Genomic DNA, 21,373 nt, shown 5'->3' with positions numbered 1-21,373 from the left:
AAAATATCTGAACAATATTTGTAATTGGTTTATTCCTTATATTAATGAATAAAACGCGATAACCTGAACTATATACCTTGCCTAATGTAACCTAATCTAAACAAACTTAACATACCTCCGCATTACCTAACTTAACCAAACCTAACGTAATCTAATTAACCTAACATGCATACTATGTTATATTATTATCAACCAAATATTGCGTGGGGTCAAATTGACCCCACATATGTAAAAGTGTAGAAAAAAAGCGACATGCATCCGAGGGTTAATCCTATGAGTAAGCATGTGAGTCTTCAAACGAGTTTTCGTTGAAATCCCTTTGCCACATTGCGTACAAGTAAATGGACGTACACCTGTATGAGTAATGGCATGTTCCTTCAAATCATATTAACTACTAAACGCTTTTCACAATGAGGGTAAGCATGTGGTTCTGCACCTGTATGAGTAAGAATGTTTTCTTTAAAGCAGACTTTCCAGAAACTTTTTTGCAACACAGGGTGCAAGCATGTGATCTTGCACCTATATCAGTAAGCAAGTGACATTTCAAAGTATCTCCCTTCTAAAAGCCTTTACACAAAACGTTCAAGTATGCCATCTAAACCCTGTATGAGTAAGGAAATGACATTTCAAATTACCTTTCCTATTAAAAGCTCCTATACACTAGGTGGACCTATGCCTTAATTTCCGTGTATGAGCAAGCAAGAGACGTTTCAAAATACCTTTTGTACTAAAAGCCTTTGCACAATAAGTGCAGGTATGCTATCTTCACTCTCTATGAATAGATACATGAGCCTTTAAATGAAATATTGTACGAAATGAAACGCCACAATGAGGACAAGCATGTGGTGTTTCACGTGTATGAGTAATAGTGTGTTTCTTTAAATGAGACTTACTGGAAAATGTTTTTCCACACACAGTGCAAGCATGCGGTTTCGCACCTGTATGAGTAAAAGTGTGTCTCTTTAATTTAGACTTAAAAGGAAATGTTTTGCCACACACAGTGCAAGCATGCGTTTTCTCAGGAGTATGAGTAAGCGAGTGACATTTCAATTTTTCTTTCTGCCTAAAAGCCTTTCCACAATAGGTGATAGTATGTGGTCTTTCCCCTGTATAACTATGCAAGTGGCGTTTCAAATTAGTTTTGTGACTAAAAGACTTTCCACAATAGATGCAGGTATGCGATCTTTCCCCTGTATGATTAAGCAAGTGACATTTCAAATTACCTTTCCGACTAAAACCCTTTCCACAAAAGGTGCAGGTATGCGGTCTTTCCCCTGTATGAGTAAGCAAGTGATATTTCAAAGTACCTTTCTGATTAAAAGCCTTTCCACAATAGGTGCAGGTATACGGTCTTTCCCCTGTATGAATAAACATGTGGGTCTTTAAATTAGCTTTACAGGTAAAAGTTTTGGAACACTGTAGACAAGTAGTTGGACTTGTACCTTTATGTATAACGCTATGAGTCTTTAACACACCTTTTGTAGTACACGTATCTCCACATATAACAGAAGTTTCGGTTGTTTCGTCTGTAGGTGATACAGTTTCGTTTACACATATAGATTCTACCGTGTGCTCTGTTCCATCAATAGGACATCCGCGTAAGGAACATCTGGTATCATTTGGCACCTGAATTAATGAAGCGGACCTTGGGCTATCGATTTCCACACTCGTATGATTTACAGAAGTATGTAATCTCAATTCGAAATTTTGGTCAAGTGTTTGTGTATTTTTGTACCCACTCCAAGCAGCGCTATGCGATCTGAAAAATGTAAAATATACTTTTTACGTGTGACAGAATAGGAGACACCGACTGGATGCCATTCTTCGTAACAAAAGAAGAAAAAAAATGGTGTTACAACTATGGTAAAAAAAAATTAGACTCATTGTTGGTTAATAAATTATTTGAGTAATATAACAATTACACGCTGATAACCAAATAATATACTGTGCCTTAATTACTAAGGTGATAAGAGGAAATTAACTATGAAAGGAAACAAAACTATCACTGTGAGATTTAGTTGGATACGTGCGGTAAAAGTACCTTTTCGCTTTATCAACACGTCACTCCTACGTAACAGTATCTCAATTTCAGTAATGATAGAATAAATGCATATGACGATTTTCATTCTATCAATATTACCCCGATTTTTGATGTAATCAATGTGTGATATCACATTGGGAGAGAGTGCTTCATGGTGGGTGGTGGGTCAGAGTGGGTCTCAGCGGGTCATGTGTCACGATGAGTGGTGAGTCAATTGATCGCACGTAAAGTTTTCATTGTCCAACTCCCTCTCTGAATTACAGTGGTGAAAATTAATCCGTGAAAATAAATTGCAATTACTGAATTCAATTGCAATTACTTTCAATCAATTGATTAACTGCAATTGATTCCCATTATTAATGGCCAACTGCAATTAACAATTAACCATTACTTACTTCAATTGTTAATTGCAATTAACAATTAAATTTACAGATTAATTGTTAAATGTTAATTCAATTGAAATTTGCCCAACACTGATAGGGACGTATATGGCTATTTATTCAAAATCAAAGTTAATCCTTGTTGCACGCACGTGTGGCTTCACGAGAGAAAGGACTTCCCAACGGTGCTTTCTTCTGTTTCGTTGAGACATGGCCTATCGGAAGGTGGAAGTTAGGGAATCAGGTGTCACAAATTGTCGGAACATAACATTTTCCACTGCCTTTCTTTGGAGCACTTAAGCGAGTAATGCTCTTGGAACTGCTTAATGTGCTCTCAGTACTGCTGATGTACAACTGGGCCTCTTCGAACATTTGTCCTATTGGAAGCAAAGCATGAACGGTGATATACTGGCCATAACGGAGAATCTTCTCAACTGATTATGGCGTGTAGAATAACGGGTAATTTGCAATATACAATTCCAGGATATCATTTGCACAGTTTTTAAATCTGTCGCTTGTAGTAACACAGAGCACTTTTCGTTGAATTTCGTATGGAGTCATATTATCGTACCTACTGTTTCCGCATTGTGAAGAAACATTCAAGCCATGTTGCGTTCTTTCCATGTGCAGCTGCCGCCCGGCTTTGGCTAATCAAGTAAGAGACCTAACTTAAGCTTTCAATCTTTTTATGTCTGACTTCCTTTCCTTTGTGCTTTTCAGATTTTCTTTCCCAACTTGCCATTTCTTTATATCTAGTCTTCAGGCCACACGAAGAAGCCACCCCAGAAGCATAATAAATACATATAATGTAAAAAGACTAAAACTGAAGGAGTAGGGATTTTTCGGCTTGCTGATGGAGGTCTTCTAACTGTCCATAACTTACGGTTTTGTGACGCATAAGCAACAAGTTTGTGTAGACTTTTGCGTGGTTATACCGTTGCTGATTTGCCGCCTAGCAACGCCAATGGATCCTTTGTTGAACTTGAAACGCCATATATTCAACGTTAGACTCTTATCTGAATCGTACGACGTTGCACTGTGTCTTACACATTGTGTCCAGAACTTACTAATCTTGTTCGCTGAAGTTGGACTTCTAGATTTCTTGTAGTACTTTTAACTTGTCAAGTTCTCTTTGTTCTCTGCACTTTATCGTGGCTGTGCAAACAGGAGTGTTTTCTCTCTTGGCTGACTGAATTGCCTGTCTTTCTTCTCTTTAGTCATTCACTGCTTTTACAACGATATACAACTGGTTCCTTTTCGTAATCTAAACTTGAGCCATCAAGTAATAACACACTTCGTCTCTTTTATATTGATTCCATCTTTATTTCTGTATATATGTATGTTTATCTGGTTGCCTGCCAACTAGATATTGTCAATTTCATTATCTTAACATATGAATATCTGAATATCTTTCTCTTCTTCAGATAATAAACATCAGCCAGCCTAGTACAAATTTGAAATATCTTATGGCCCAAAACCATAAACAAATGCATATTTACAATACTAATATACAACGTACCGTTGTACTTTCTAGTAAGTCTGCTTTGGGAGTTTCACATTTGCTGAGGTGGATGGCAATGGTTCACTGTCATCCAGATTCGCCCGACGGACTTTTCTTTTTATTCATTAACTTCATAAAAAGAAAAAGAATTCTCGACCGTTTACATATATGTACATGGGAATCATTCGAGTTTTCAAATGCACCTCGTAAATTTAAAAATTACAATTCATATAATTATACATACATATATATCATATTTAATTCTATAGCAATATCATTATCATATTTCTTTATCATATTTATTTTAAACTTTATTATCCTCTTCATATATTTATACGTTTCATCGACGATGAGGCGCATTCGAAATTACATTTACAAGTTATTTGATTTTTAAGTTCTTTTTCGGGTCTATAAAAATGCTGGTTATAAGCTATTTGATTCCTTTTCGGGGCCTACAAGCTATTAATTCATTACTTAGGCTTCATGAAGAATATTTCGAGAAAGATGCATGTGATATTTATGTAGTTGTTCTTTGAACACCAAAATGATCAAATATAACATATAATTAAACAAAATATAAATTGAGATTGAATTATCGATAATAATCAAGACATAACATAAGAATTAATATCTTATTGACATCATAACATGAATAATGAGATTGATGTTATATGTTGGCAATCAGAAGAAAAACACATAAATAGTATGGAACATAATTATTAAGTAATACACATAACATCAAAGCACATGAACTCAAGATTAAATAGCATAAAATAAAAATACATTAAATCAACTTACATATTTCCATTCTGTTAAGTGTTCTTTACATTAGCTTTCGTTATGACTTCAGGAGGAACTAAAGTTTTGACTAAATCCATCCATCGTTTTCTAGTGTTTTCAGTAGGCTGCCATAACTTAATTTCATCAATATTTCGTAATTCTAAAATTTTCCCAGTCTTTCCCTGCCTTCAACTCAAGATTAAATAGCATAAAATAAAAATACATTAAATCAACTTACATATTTCCATTCTGTTAAGTGTTCTTTACATTAGCTTTCGTTATGACTTCAGGAGGAACTAAAGTTTTGACTAAATCCATCCATCGTTTTCTAGTGTTTTCAGTAAGCTGCCATAACTTAATTTCATCAATATTTCGTAATCCTAAAATTTTCCCAGTCTTTATATCCATAAGTTCAAATACCTTAGGACTGATTTGTTTAGAACATAAATAAGGTCCAGCGTACACATCACAAAATTTGTATATCCTTTTTAATGTAGCGTCACTCTGAGGGTGTAAGCGTACAAATACTAAATCTTTAGGTTGAATTTTAACTTTTCCCAATTGTTGTTTTTCAATTTTCAAATTTCGAGATTTAAATTTCTGTACTCGTCGTAAATGAATCATGCTCACTAGGTGGGAATGATCTACTTCGTTGTTATTATCGAGTCGAATCTCAAAATATTGTTCAATTGGCGTTACGTAATACGAACCTTTGTGAATATTGGCAGGCGCCACTCCAAGTGTATCAGACACTGAATAGTTCAGAAAATACGTGATTTCACTCACATATTTAATCCAATTCTTATGATTATTACGACAACAATGTCGGAACAACATTCCTAGATGACGATGAACATTCTCTACAACAGAACTGCTGGGATAATACGGTGTTACGAAATGTACTTTGATACCTGCATTATTCATGCCACGTAAAAACACGACTCCTAAATTGTCCTCCATTATCACATAATACATGCTCAACAGGACCGCAATGTGGAATGTGTACATTTAAAATACGGTTAATTATCGCTGATGCGGTTGCTCTTCGCAAAGGATACGCTACTATGTACCTGGTGAAAATATCCATCACAGTGAGCAAAAAGGTTTCGCCGGTGGAAGCTCCTAGAAGTGAACCATACAAATCTATGGAGATGAATGAATGTGGTCGTTCAGGTATTATGGACATCATAGGTTTATACATAGAACGATACTTGTGCTTGATTCTCATACATTCTTCACAATCATTAATATAATTTTTAATCTGAGATCTAAATGATTTCCAATAAAATGATTTATTTATAAGAGAATACACCTTCAGATAACCGAAATGTCCAAAGTCCTCGTGATAAGCTTTCAATATGTGGCGCACCAATTTAGGTGGAACAAAAATTTTGTTTCGATGTTCAAATTTAAAATCTTTAATTACCAACACATTGTTCGACATACTATACAGGGCGTTCCAAGAACGAGGACAATCACATTTATCTGGACATGAAGTCAGATGTTGAATAATGTTTGCATAAGGCTCATATTCTCTTTGAGATTTTTGCAATTCATCAACAGAAATATTTGAAATTTCTTCTTGTAAAATTTGGAAGACATTTATTGACAATACATGATGGTTTTCACTTGGAAATAACCGGGATAATGTATCTACAGGTACGTTATCTACTCCCTTTATATGCTTAAGTTCGAAATCAAAGGATTGCATCTCTAAGGACCATCTTAACAAACGGCTATTGTATCCCTGTATTTTCTTCAAATGGCATAGTGAGTTATGGTCAGTAATAACGGTAAAGTGACATCCGCTTAAGTAGGGAGCAAATTTTTGCAAAGAAAATCGCACCGCCAATAATTCAATTTCTGTTATGGTATATGCCTTCTCCGCATTTTTCAGAGTCCGACTTACACAATGTATTACTGACGGTTCATTAGTGTTAATCCCAGGTTGCCAGAGTATACCAGAAATGCCTGTAAGTGCTCCATCGCACTGAACAAAAAAGGACGACTATAGTCTGGATGGTTCAAACGGATGTTTCTCATTATACAGGTTTTTAAACATTGGAAGCTTCGTTCTTGTGGCTCCCCCCATTGCCATGGTACTCCTTTCTTCGTAATCGAAAACAATGGTTCAGCCATCTCAGCAAACTTAGGAATGGATCTTCTAAACCAATTAAAAAGTCCTAACACCTGCCTAGTTTCTTTTAAATTCGTGGGAATTGGTAGATCTCTAATTCCTTGCACTTTGGAATCACTGTAACACATTCCCTTTGCATCGATTGAGTACCCCAAAAAGTCAATAGACCTTTGAAAGAATTTAGATTTTTCAATATTTACAGTTAAGCCGAATTTTTCTAATCGCTGAAGAACTAAGTCTAAATTCTTCAAATAATCCTCGGGTGTTTTTCCCATAATCAAAATATCATCGGCATAATATACGACATTACTACGTAAATCTTGCCTTAGCACTTGATTCAAACAAGTTGCCAATTCTGCACTACAATTTATCAATCCAAACACCACTCGATTATATTCATATAACTGACCTTCAAACAAAAAGGCAGTGAAGGGTTTCGAACTTTCATCCAGCATAATTTGGTTATATGCCATGACCAAATCTAAATTCCCAAATACGGTATTACCCTGTAATAAACTGAGGATTTCATCTACAGGAGTATATCTTACTTGTTGTAACTTAACATGTGAGTTTAATTTTCTGAGATCCATCACTATTCTCAGTTTTCCGTCTTTCTTTGGTACTACATGCAACGGGTTTAAATGTATACTTTGAGAAGGTTTTATTATTCCTTGCTCTAACATCTCTGATATCTGTTTACGCACATTTTCTCTAAATCGATATGGGATAATATAAGGTTTCGTCACAATGGGATCTTTAGTATCTACTTCAATAATATATACAAAATCCTTACAACAACCTGGGTTACGTGAAAACACTCTATTATGTTTATAGATTATATCTTTAAACGATGAAATAATTCGGTTATCTACAGAACCCAATGAATTTAGAATATCATCTACACATTTACGGAAAGAAAGATCCCCATTTTCTATCATCCTTTTACTAGCGTTGGCTTTCTCCAACTCATTAGCTTTAATATCCAAATTATTTATGAAAGGTTGACATTGAGATGCGATGTTATCTTTAGCAGGGATTAATTTCTGAATTACTACGTCATCTAATGTACGTATAGTAAACGTCTTGTTTTCAAAATCTAAAACGGTACGTAATTGCGTTAAAAAGTCTAATCCAATTAGTATATTTTCGTTCAATTCACTAAAAACTAGAATAGGGATCGTGATTTTATAATTTCGTATTTCAATTTCTATTTGTGTTTTGCCTAGTATTCTTTTTTAATGCATGCCTGTGTAATCAACCAATATCAAATTGTCTACCTTTTGTAATGTAGGATTTGAATAATTTTTGGTAATTTCACGTTAAAGAGCATATGACAAAAGGGATACGGTAGCTCCTGTATCAACTAAAGCATGAATGGGAATATCATTAACTTTTATATTCACTCTCGCTGTACAAAAGGTTTTTAAAAAGACAAAATCCTTTTCAGTGGTATCTATATTTACTTCCATATCATCATCAAATCTCCAAAAACAATTAACAATTGGTAAGTATTGATAAACGACGTTTGTATCTAGGGTTTTTAAATCAGTCTCACAATGAGAAAGGTGATTGGAAGTATCTAACGCTGACGTGGGTACAACCTCTTCCACATCAGCACAATCTAGTTTAAATTACTTTGATTCATAACTTCGGCTAAATTACATTGTACTCCACATTCTTGGGTACTTCCTTGGCGATTATGCATTGTTACAGCACTCGGATTTCTACATGTGTAATTACAGCCATCTGTAATTCTTCTATCAAAGTAATTTCTACCATTTGCACTTCTATTTTGCACGAAAGAGCGACAGTTGTTGTTACTGTTAAAATTACGGTTGTTACGGTAGTTATTTCTATAGTTCATGTTTACGTTTCCACGGTTTGTTTGCACCGGGTTACCGGTGGCATTGTTTGTTCTGCCATCAACTGTGTTTTCAGAATGTATACTTAAATTGCGCACTGGGGCATATTGTATATGACCCCAACTAGAATTGCTTTGCCCCCTGTCCTGTCCTCTATTACAATTTTGTGCTACAAATTGGCTTTCATACCCCTGAACAAGCATTATTAAATGACTAAAATGAACACATTGCGCAAACATTAAAAGCTGTTGTAATCTAAAGGGCAGTAGTACACGGATAGAGGCGATAATTCTTGATTCTGGATGACCCGGATTTAACGCTCTCAACTCATTAAATGTAGAAATTACAAATTCTGTAATATTCTTATGCAGCTTTGGATTGAAGGGTTTCGATCTTAACAACGCGTCTCTATTTGCTATTATGAAGTCGTTTTCATAATTAGAAAGTAATGCATTTTTAAAGTCAGCATACGTATGGAGATTATTTCTAATTGCCTTAAACCACGTTAAACATGGTGGCAACAATACATGAGGCAGTAATTTCAAATATTGAGATTCATCTATATCCATCAATTCACATTCATCTTCGAACTTTTCGAGAAATCCCCTCGCAGTTATATCTTCTGGTACACCACTAAATTTTGTGATTGACTTCACTTCACTAACACGCAAAGATTTATTTGTTTTAACCCTTAAATACCTGTGATGTGCCCGCTTCTGCTGAGATGATCGCCTCGCTCTTCTTTCTTCTTCTGAACTATCTTCATTATCCGAAGATTGATTATCTTCAAGCGTTGTTCGGTGATGGCGTGCAGATGCCCAATCATTGGAAGTGGGATGTGCAGGATTCATGTGCCCACCATCTTGCACTGCGCCTTCTGACATACGATTTTCTTTTATAAAATTCAATTTCTCCTGCAGTTGCTTAATCCGGTTGTCATGTTCTTCTACAACCGCCTCGACAACATTCACAGAATCTTGAATGTCAGTACACCTTTGAACTATTTTGCCCATTTCATCCTCATGATGTTCAAATTTAGCTTTGATCTGTTGATTACTTTGTTGCAACTGCTGTTGCAGACCGTCATTCCGTTGTTGTAATTGTTTCAGGCGCTCATCAACATGTTGGGCTTGGTGATTAGCCTTTTGATCTAGCTTTTCTAACTGCTGGTTCACCCTAGCAAACTGTTCAGCTTGGTCCCGAGCCATTTCCTTTAAAATTTCCAACATATTATTGGATGAATTTACTGTTTGGTTGTCTATTGTTTTACTATCTGTGTCATTCATTTTGTTCCGATATATAATTCGGCCACTTCTTAGACAAATATAATTAATGTCTGGCTCAATTTTGCTCGTTTTTTACTATGCTTCAAAAACGGTTTTTCAGTTTCTTCTCAACTCCCGGGTTTCTTGCACCATTTACAACGATGAACACTGGTTCCTTATTACTGAGCCACATTAAATAATAACACACTTCGTCTCTTTTATATTGATTCCATCTTTATTTCTGTATATATGTATGTTTATCTGGTTGCCTGCCAACTAGATATTGTCAATTTCATTATTTTAACATATGAATATCTGAATATCTTTTTCTTCTACAGATAGTAAACATCAGCCAGCCTAGTACAAATTTGAAATATCTTATGGCCCAAAACCATAAACAAATGCATATTCACAATACTAATATACAAAGTACCGTTGTACTTTCTAGTAAGTCTGCTTTGGGAGTTTCACATTTGCCGAGGTGGATGGCAATGGTTCTCTGTCATCCAGATTAATATTAGTATTCAGCCAGTTTGCATAATTTATCTCTGCCTTATCGTACACGAGATTGCATTTGTCGAGGCTGTGCAACATTCGATAGGAAAAGGTAGCTACTGCTTTTTGGTACTCACTACATAACATCCCTCCATCTAATATTTCATCTTCCACGAAGCTCAGAAGCTGCTGCTTCTTCGCTTCCCTCTTCTCTTCAGCATTTCTCAGAAAGTCAAATAGCTTTCTATTAGTTATTTTATGTGGTGTTTCTTTGAAAAAAGATCAAACTAGGTATAAACATGGTGTATTTTGGTTACAAAATTTACACACCATCCACAGTAAATACGCGCTTACAATCTAAACAGGCAAAAACGGGCAAAAATGGTTCATTGCTCTGAAAAAAATAATTCAAGAATCACACTCCGAAAACCCCATCTTCTATCCGCTTTTCCCGGATTAAAAACCTACGAAACCATAAAAAATGCATTTTTTTCGTGACTGACAACCTACTTCTCCATAAGCATCCATATAGTCAACAAATTACATATAATGTCAAAACTAGATATGTATCATTGAATAATATATACACATATAGACAAACAACAGTTACTTATCAGTGGGTATGATGCTAATGTCCATAAAAATATCGCGAAATTAACATTTTCTAACATAGAAAATACCTCGAAAGTTTACAAAGTTTTGCTTTGGCCTTTCACTGCTGATCAAAACAGTGAACACATGTCAGTAACACTGACACCAGCATACGATTGGGAACTTTCTGGATGATACGCGTTAGGTGATAGACCCTTTGACGAATTTTAATTTTTCAGGTTTTCGTCATGTTTTCGGGGTTCTTGGCCTACTGTGCAGTGCCAGTGGAACTTTAATGTGAAAAACATGCATATTAGACTTTTTTCTAATAATTCTGATATATAAATCAGTCTCTGAAAAAATGAAAGAATATTAAATTTTACATTCAATAAATAAATGTTAATACTTTACAAAGAAATACCATATATATATATATATATAATATTTTCAGGATTTTCAAATTTAATAAATTACCTTTGACTATAAGGTTCCCCTTTTCCATCTTCAATTCCATCCTCAAGTGGCGATGAATCAGCTGATTTTACACATGAGGCAAACTTATCAATTCCTAATTCGTCAACGAAATCGGTTAAATATGTGTTATCATCATTGGTTTCTGGCTCAGGCTTCACTACGGGTAGTAATCCCGAAGTTCGAGATGTAACGTTCTGATGTGTTATCGGACTCTCATTTTGGACTACTGTCACCTTGGCTTCTTTGTCATCCGTGAATTGCACGCAATTTTCATCAACTGGATTTCCATTAAAACATTTGCTTTCTTCAGCCACGTGCACAATTTCCGATAGCATAGAAATTAATTCACATGTAAGTTTATGCTCGTCTTCCATCGTGACAATTCCAACATCTACTTGCTAACAATCACCTAAAGGACATGAACTAATTAGAAGGTGATTGTGAATTAAACACTGTTTCCAGGTAAAAGTTTATCGTTTCCTACAAAAATAATACAGAAAATATTTATCAAAGAGACTGGAAAGATAAAAAAAAAATAATATGGAATCAAGAGTTGTATATACAATCAACAACAAAAGAAAATTTTTATCTCATCTCTGCCAAACTACATCATATTGGCATTAGTACTTAAGAATGAATGTGTAGTATTAAAAGAGGTATATTCACGCGCAGTGTATCTAAATGCGTAGTAGTTTGAGTACGAATGACCCAAACAACAAATCAATGTATATCTCAGAAGACTTGTAATATATATGGAAAAGCACACATTCTTCTTTACTCTCTGCAGGTTTGTACTCCCTTCAGGTATTATATTCTTTTTTAGATCTCACTATCTTTACGCACAGTTATTCTACGATTTTTCGTGGTAATTCATGTTAACAGATACAGATACTGATCTTGCATGGTCAATATACAAGTTCTTGTACAATCACGCCTGAAACGAATAATGTGTAGATACTGAAAGACGGTATTAGTTTAACTGCAGAATACGTTTTGTTATTAGAAAAATAACACACCGATTTGTTCAGCTGATAGTGTCTTAAGAACATATCTGTAATTTAGAAGTTATAAAAATGTTACACTTCTAAATGAAACGAAAATGTTAATAGATAGATAGATACATTATTAGATCGCTAAATCAATACTGAAATCAAAAGCTGCAGTGGACTTCTATCATTTCTAGTTTTAATAAATAATAAAGGGCACAGAAAATGTACTCCTGGAACGTTTATTTCATTAAAAACATTACTTTACGATATCTGTTGAATTTTTTCTTCTACAGTGATGAACAACAGTTAGTAATGGTCAGATTCTATTACTTATATTTTGAATACTGCCTCCGTATCCAAACTTCTATCTTTTAACCCTTTGCGTCGTTCGTAAATGTGATGATACAAGTACTCCTTGATATTTATTTCGTCTCTTGGACGGATGGACACAGATAAAGTAAATGAGTAAGGGAGTTTCACTAAAAAAATCTACTGAACAAGATTTCTTCATAATTATAGTACTTTTGTGAGCAGAATAAAAGTTAGGACCAGTATCTGTAATGAACACTCAAAATAAAATCTATATGGTGAAAGTTATACCTCTTCATGAGGATATACGTTTTTGGAGACGGTAAACACTGGCATCTCACGTTAATGTACATAGTAGGAAAAGTAAGAGATTTAACAAATTTTAAATAACAATTATGTCAAACTTATAAAACAAAAAAAAAATGCTAAGATTATTGGTTTACTTAGTGCTTGGGAAATCCTTGGATACAAACGGTGATCAGTTAACTACATTCTGAACTGTGACTTGTAATGAAGAAGGAAAGAAATGAATTATAATATCAAACTGTAAATTGAGATCTGCGGAAAAGCACAAAAATAAACAAATACAAGCATCAAGTGGGATTCGAATACGGTTCAAAAGTTTTGAATAACAAGTGGAGAAAGGAGCTTAACATATACAGTTACCAAAACAACTGTACACCTATATTTCAGTTATACTGATAGCTAAGGAACACCTTACGATACTAAACATTACAACCTTAAGCAAATTTGGTTTGCCTTTGTTCAAAAAGGGTGTACGTTTCTGGTTTCAAGAGGGACCCGCAGAAGCTCAGTGGTAGAGTTCACTTATATTGCCTGGAATATTTGATTCCATCGCGCGAAGTTAACTTTGTGGTGGACAAATATCGTGTGTGTTTGGGTTTCTCGGGGTCCTTCCGTTTCCTTTGACATTCTTCAATCCACTATTTCATTTATTCCACATCATCACCGTTCCCTTTAGCCTAGCCGACTAAACCATGGAACGTAAAACATCAAGATTTAATTTCATTTAACTACAAGAATGATATCTCCATTTTCTAAGGTACTATCTTGTTTTAAAACTAACATTTCATTAAACAATAAAAAAGGAGCTGAATATTTTAAACACCAAACATCAAGGAGTGAAGGAAGTTCTTCGATACTACCAGGTACTCTCTGAGTCTGTTCTTGCCAACTGACAAGTTTAAGGGACTTGGAAAAAGATCACGTACGCAATTATACTTTGTTGAACTATATAAGAGAACACATAGAAAGGGCGAAGAAAGCAATTGCTTCACTTTCATTGTTCAAATAACGATTAATAACACTCACAGCTTCACACATACAAGAAAAAGAATGTTTCCATACACAAGTTACACACTCCATAAACTAACATTAGTTTTACACACTTTGTAAATTACGGAGAAATAAACGACGTGTTACTAAGAACAAAAGACAAGCAAGTGCAGTAGCAAAGAGGAGAGGCTTCGAAAGTGCACGTCGGCGAATTAGCTGAAATTTTGCACATAGATAATAAATCACAAGAAAGCATTTAATCTGAAACGGTTCACGGTAACACTTAATAGAGTTCGAGATATAGAGAGTTATCTAACTAACTAACTAACTAACTCTATGGCCTACGGAATCCGCAGGTTCAGTGCCGCCTTCACAAAAGCTCTCCACTGACTTCTATCTTTAGCTAATTGCATCCAGTTTCTACTTTGTATTCCTATCTCTGCGAGATCCATCTTAATATTATCCTCCCATCTGCGCCTAGGTCTTCCTAATGGTCGTTTTCCTATGGGTTTTCCAGTCAAGACTTTGAAAGCGTTTCTACTTTCTTCCATTCTAGCTACATGACCTGCCCACCTAAGCCTCCTAGACTTGACGACCCTAACAATGTTGGATAAACCGTATAAACTATGTAGTTCCTCGTTATGAAGTTTCCGCCGTTCCCCATTCTCGTTCCTCTTGAGTTCGAATATTCTTCTCAGGATCCTGTTCTCAAATACTTTCAGTCTATGTTCTTCCCTCAGAGTAAGCGACCATGTTTCGCAACCATACAGAACAAGAGGCATGATTATCGTTTTATATATTTTAAGCTTCAAATTCTTCGACAGAATTCGCGACGACGAGATTTTGAACCGAATAGTAACACGAATTCCCTGCTTTTAGTCGACATTTAATTTCTTCGTGAATATGATTTTCGTCTCTTAATATTGATCCTAGATATTTGAAAGTATCCACTTTATCAAAAGTATTATTTAATATTTTAACGCCTCCACAATTTGCCGTATTACGGACATTAGAGAGTTATCTGATTGCCTGAATTAAGACCTCAATGACTTATTACGCTGCAAGCGAGGTTTTCTTCACCGTATCCATGGCGATGTCAGAAGAACAAGCGCCTAGAACTCATCAGATCGATGGTTCGCGCCTAACACGGGGTACTTCTTTAGTGTGTGTAAGACTCTCCTGAATATAAACAAATCAAGCATGGTACCTTCCATTTCAATTCAGGCAAAGCATGTAGCATCACCATCTCAGATCTCGTTAGAACATTTTTATAGCACCTAAACATGTTTTTAACGGACCCATATTTTTGTTTTGTCAAAAAAATTCCTGCCAAGTAATGGGCTACCAAAGATGAGAAGTACAATTTATGAATTGTACAAGATATGGATAATGGTCAAACTTGGAAACACACCATTCAGCTACGGAGACAGGCAGAGGTATAATTATTGTTGTTGTATGTACATAGGGATATAAACAAACTATATTTTATTATAGTTTGATTTGCGCATGCGTATCTTTTTGTACATAACTTAACAAATAAACGTCAGTTTATCTGAAAAGTCTAAGTTTGCGAATTTTTTTCGAGCACTTCCGGTTCGAATTTTAAAATTCTGTTTTCACGGCTGATAACACCTTGTTACCCACTTTCTGAGAAAAACAATTGTATCGCTTCAGTGTGCAACGGTTTCGTCGCAATAAATTCCAGAATTGTTAAATTTTCCAAATTGACCTTTTTGGGCGCCATTTTCTAGAAAACACCATACTTTAAAATTCCAAAATTTTGCCAGATGGTTCACTTTATATCAATAACAAACTAACGAAATACCATTCTCGAAGAATGTTTCATGAATAAACTACACCCTTTTCAAATTAGCGAAGTTCAATTAACTTTGAAGACACAGTTGGCAATACTGGAAACAATAAAATTTTAACGATTTGATTATGTTTGTGGTTCACATTCATTAAATGAAGAACAAAAGTTTTTACTGACATTTTTTTATTTTGATCAAAAAGGCTCTCTGAAATAATAAAATGACCCTCTCCCTATTTCTCTGTTTTCTTTAACCGAAGTAATCTGAGGTGGAAATACGATTACGAAACTCACAAATTTTAAGTTTACTTGAAACGGCCATCCAATAAATTCTGATGATCTATAAGAAGCCTGAACTATTACCTCAGTGATGATTTGGGATGCTCCAGATAAAGTACTATTATGTGTGTTGGCATTGCAGTGATCCAAAATGGACAAAAAGTTAAATCAGAAAGTTTTTTTCGTACGCGTTCCATTAAAAAAATTTGACTCCGTTAACAATCGAAAAATATGTACTGTACTTGACAAGTTTATGACAGAAATCCACTTTTATATCGTTCTTCTGACGCGGTATGCCCGCTAAGGAAGTAAAGTCTTACCATGTATGCAATCGCTTTCAAATATTCAATTCATTAAAAAACTACATCTTTTTACCTATTCAGATGTTTCCTTGGCAACCGAAATCTTTTAATTTTATGCACAATTGATGTGCACAGATGGATGTCGAAGAGAAAGGGAAACTAAACATAAAATTTAAAAAAAAAATGTCGTATTTAGTATTGGTAATATAGCATTAAAAGCAATATAAAGATGTGAATAAAACGTATATTTCAGATAAATAACTATGTAGAAACGAAACTAAACACTCATACATTACAAACTCACACACTAAAAGAAAGATTGTTTCTTTCAAAAATCGGCACGAGTGTACTTTCTGCCCACCAGTGACTGAAACCAATTCATCTGACCTAACCTAACCCTCGCAAAATATCACTGATAAGCTCAAAAGGAATTCTTATCCAAAAATATTCCAGGCTACAAGAACCATTAAAAAAGAATGTTCTTTATAATTCCAGAAATACAAGAATATATTTCAACAACGTAAATGAAATTCTGTAATGAGAATGATGAGAAGAAACCTCAATATGACAAATAGCTGCAAATAAATAAACTACCTAACTTATTGCTATTTCACGATTTTCATAATTTGTTTGACATTCCCATCTATAATACCGACGATCTTTGAACAAAAATCGTCGGTATTTATTTACAATCACACTGAAAATTACATTCTATTACTATATTATAATTCCAAAATTAATTTTATTGTTATATCACACTATATTATTACTTTTTTTCCCAGATGACTCTTCAAAATGTATATTCTGAACGATGTTATGTTATTTTATTATATTTAGAAAGCACGTACAAATGGATACTTATTTACAATATGTTCTATGAAAGTAAATATGTTTCAGAAAAGATATACTAAGTCCACATACTTTTAAACCGCTAAAAAGTTTAAATTTATATGTAAGTGGATTTTCTAAATTTTACTCTACTATTGATATTATAAACATATTAAATTTTTAAATATTATATACAAATTAGGTTGGGTAACTGCCAGAAAACACATATCCTACCATTTTGACAACATTTGCGCATAAATATGTATAGTCACAATATTTGCAAGATACTTTCCTATTTTTATAATTTTGCATGTAATATTGCCACACATCACCTTTGTTCGTACCCATTTCTCGAAATGTCTTGTGATAAATCACATGTAAAGAAGAGTCAGAGAGAGGAGACAGACCGACATCTATTACTAAGGTGGTTCAGCGTTTCTTAATAGTAACTCATCTCTATTTCTACATAATTCTACATTACTTTTCAAAATAGATCCTTTTTCATCCTTTGTAAATTCGCACTTCGCTACTTTTGGCTATTGTTTAGCTTTCGGGGGCCAGATTTTGCACCTATTTTTTTGCGATATTCTATTCCCATGAGGTTGTTTTATGGTTTCATACATTAAATTACGTTACCAATATTAAATTTAGACAGCATTGCCGAGAGAGCGTAAGCGGGTGAAGGCGGGTTAGAGCTCCTCAGGACACGTTGTTTTAAATCTTCGTTTCCAACAATTCACTTTTTTTCTAATATATATCACTTTCTCTTACCTTTACGGTTTGTACAAATTTCCAACTGCTCTAAAAAAAATGTGCTCGATACTTTTTTGACTACTTAAACACCATTATCAACTCATTTCTTCCGCAAATGATCCTACTTTCTCTAGATTTGGCCACAATACTAAACGGTTACCCTGCTTTTAGTGCAAATGGAAACGTAACTTAAAAGATCATATTATTATTTATATAAAGTAGTCAAAGAATTTCATATTTTTTAACCTCCAAATTTTTCAAAACCTACATACAAGTTAATCATAATGGTAAGTCTTTACTTTGACTCCAACTGTGACTTTAATCGGTTCTTATAGGTTCAGTTACTTCCTGGAACTGTTTGTGCGTAAGTCACTTGTTAGAACTGTTCGTGCCTTTGGTGTGACGTCTTAGTTCATATTTTTCCCACTAGGTGTTTGTGTAGTCATATGGTAGTTGGTTAGTAGTCACATGTTCTGTGTGCATGTATGTGTGTGCTGCTGTTTGTGGCATGCGGGAAGCGCGTAATTGAATTGGTTGAATTGAGTTAGAGAAAACCTATCATAGTTGTGGTCTAAAGTGAAGATATTTTCGACGTATTGTAAAAGTGGACGTTTATTGGTTTCTTGTTTGTAATAATAGCAAGTGTGCTCGGTTTAATAAAACGACGTATGTGCGGAAAGTAACATTTTTCAGTAATGTTGAGTATTGTGCATGTGTTCTTGGTATCTTATTTTTTCGTGTGTGGAATCAGCAGTTATGAGTTCATTATTCATGAGTGTTCTGCTATGGCGAAATGGTGAGTGTCAGTAGCGTACCCAGGAATTTATTTCGGGGGGGTTCAAACTAAATATGAAGCTATTTTATATTAAAATTGCTAAAATTGCCCCTAAAATTAGGCTAAATTTTTAAAAAGTCGAAATTTCGGGGGGGTCCGGACCCCCGTGTCCCCCCCTTCCGTACGTCCCTGGTGAGTGTTTTCTTTTTTTAATTCATATTATTTTTATTCTTGATTTGTTTTGCATTTGAGTATCAGGCAAAGTATTTGGTTTGCTGCTGCTTGTCCTATTGTCTTGTTGAGATGTAATTTTTTTTTCTTTATCATGCACTGATTTATGATTAGAGACGAGTGTTTTTTTAAATTTTTCCCTTCTTATCTTAGCTTTATAGTAGTGGTGTGATTATTTATTATTATTTTGGATGTTTTTATGGTACTTGAGCGGGGGGTTTGGGGGGCGGTAGCCCCCCATTTAGATCACAAAATTCATAGTCACCGCTTCACCTGAATTGATGTTTAGTAACATTGTGGCCCTTGTACTTATAGTATAATTCTTAACTTCGTATAGTAACATTGTGGCCCTTGTACTTATAGTATAATTCTTAACATCGTACATTACTTTCACTGTGTTAGTAATTGTAATCGATTCATGTGATCCGGTACCGGGAGCAGTTTAGGAATGATTCCTAAACTGCTACGGGAACCGGATCACATGAATCGGTTGAAGTCACAGTTGGAGTCAAAGTAAAAATTTGCCATCATAATATATTAAAATAAAGCAATTAGTGATATATTTCCTATAATTTGGAAGAAAAAGTAAAGAAATGGAAATAAATTCCTTCCTGGGAATTTATGAGCCAGGGAAAAAACCCGGAAATATTCCCATTTTTTAAATTTCTTCTCACCAGGAATATTCCTACTGCCCACACGGGGCGAGCTAAGGTCGAACAAAGGATTCCAATCACCGGAGGTAAACACTCTACCACTGAGATACCGCGACCCCGTCCTTCGCATAAAATTCGTGGCTAACACCACTGATTTCCATCAGCGTAAACTGTAATTAGCGACTATAATTACTTGACCGCGTTAACAATCGAAAAATATATGGATTGTACTCTAGTGTGCTGTACTTGACACGTTAATGACACAAATCCACTTTTATATCGTCCTTCTTTCGAGGTATGCCAGCTAAGGAAGCAAAGCATTTCCACTTGTGTAATTCATTAAATCCAATCCATTAAAATATCCAATTCATTAAAAAAAAATCATCTTATACCTATTCAGACTTTTCCTTGGCAACCGAAATCTTTTAATTTAATGCACAGTTGATGTGCACAGATCGATGTAGAACAGAAAAATACAATTTGAAAAAAAAAAGCCGTATTTAGTATTGTTAATATAGATTTAAAAACAATATAAAGATATGAAAAAAATGTGTATTTCAGATAAATAACTCTGTAGAAACGAAACTAAAAACACACACATTACGAACACACTTTTATTTCAAAAACCGGCAAGAGATTACTTTCTGCCTACCAGTGACTGGACCCGATTCGTCTGACTTAACCTAACGCACGCAAAATGTCACTGATAAGGACAAAAGGAATTCTTATCCAAAAATGTTCCGGGATACAAGAACCATTAAAAAAAGAATATCCAAAACGTACGGTAGCTAATACCACATTTTTATTTTTTCTTTAATAATCCTCCTTCTTTACTTTTCCTTTTAAAAAATTAGTATATTTATATTCCCAGTAAATTCTAACTTAAGGAAAGCATCTTTTCAAACAATGTATAAAGAAATAATGGAACCGAACGTAGGTGCTTTATTCTGAAGTATGTGTTTCTCTTTCTCGCAAATGTAACATTAAAATTCCGTTCTTATGTTCTACATTGTTAAATATAAGTCGCACTCTGTAGAACGAAATGAATCAACGAAAAATTTGAGGAATTACCTGGAAGGTGTATAAGTATATAGCGTTATATCACATGATATTTACCGTTGTGAAATAAAAAAAACAAGGTCACTTCTCTTCATAAGATTATTATCAGTAAAAAACAGAGCGCGGTGCACCAGCTAATTAGTCATCTGTGCTACTAATGCTAAATGGTCAAATGTGTACCTCTAACAAAGGATTTATAATTGAAAAACAAAACCGATCAATTATTATTGAGCCCATTTTGAATAAGCAATCAGTGCTTTTGAATGGGAAACCCATTGATAGCTGACTCAACAGGGAAACAAATAAATAAGTTAGTTAATTGTGGACTTATAGTTCAGTAAAAAATTTTCTCGATTATTGTAAGAGTAGAACAACGACGTTTGTGATAATAAAATTAAAAATAAATTATTGGAAGGCAAATTGGTATTTTGTGAAGGTAAAATCTGTGTAAAATTCCTGAAAGAATCAGCAGTTCTGTTGAAGTCAAGACTAAATTTCTATGTAAAATTTCAATTTTTTATAGAGTTCTGTTGTTTGGCACTATAGATCAGTTATTAAATGGA

The 21,373-nt window shown here is 34.5% G+C and overlaps 1 protein-coding gene across 6 annotated transcripts in view; it reads right to left on the bottom strand.

The window, feature by feature from the left end:
• LOC145675968 (uncharacterized) overlaps positions 1-20,925 on the bottom strand; it is a 63,771-nt gene extending 42,846 nt beyond the window's left edge. For 2 of the 6 annotated variants that reach the window (XM_081746789.1, XM_081746791.1), the window contains exons 1-2: positions 20,823-20,906; positions 11,527-12,006 (exon numbers count right to left, since the gene is read on the bottom strand). In XM_081746789.1, coding sequence (XP_081602915.1) covers positions 11,527-11,900 — 374 coding nt within the window. In that variant the 5' untranslated portion in view covers positions 11,901-12,006; positions 20,823-20,906. The other 4 variants (XM_081746787.1, XM_081746788.1, XM_081746786.1 and 1 more) reach the window with 4 other exon arrangements.
• Between the last annotated feature and the right edge of the window lie 448 nt (positions 20,926-21,373).

Source organism: Thermobia domestica, chromosome 18 (genome assembly GCF_964235325.1).
Source record: "Thermobia domestica chromosome 18, izTheDome1.hap1.1, whole genome shotgun sequence".
Lineage (NCBI taxonomy): Eukaryota > Metazoa > Arthropoda > Insecta > Zygentoma > Lepismatidae > Thermobia > Thermobia domestica.
This window is presented reverse-complemented; position numbering and strand designations above follow the sequence as displayed.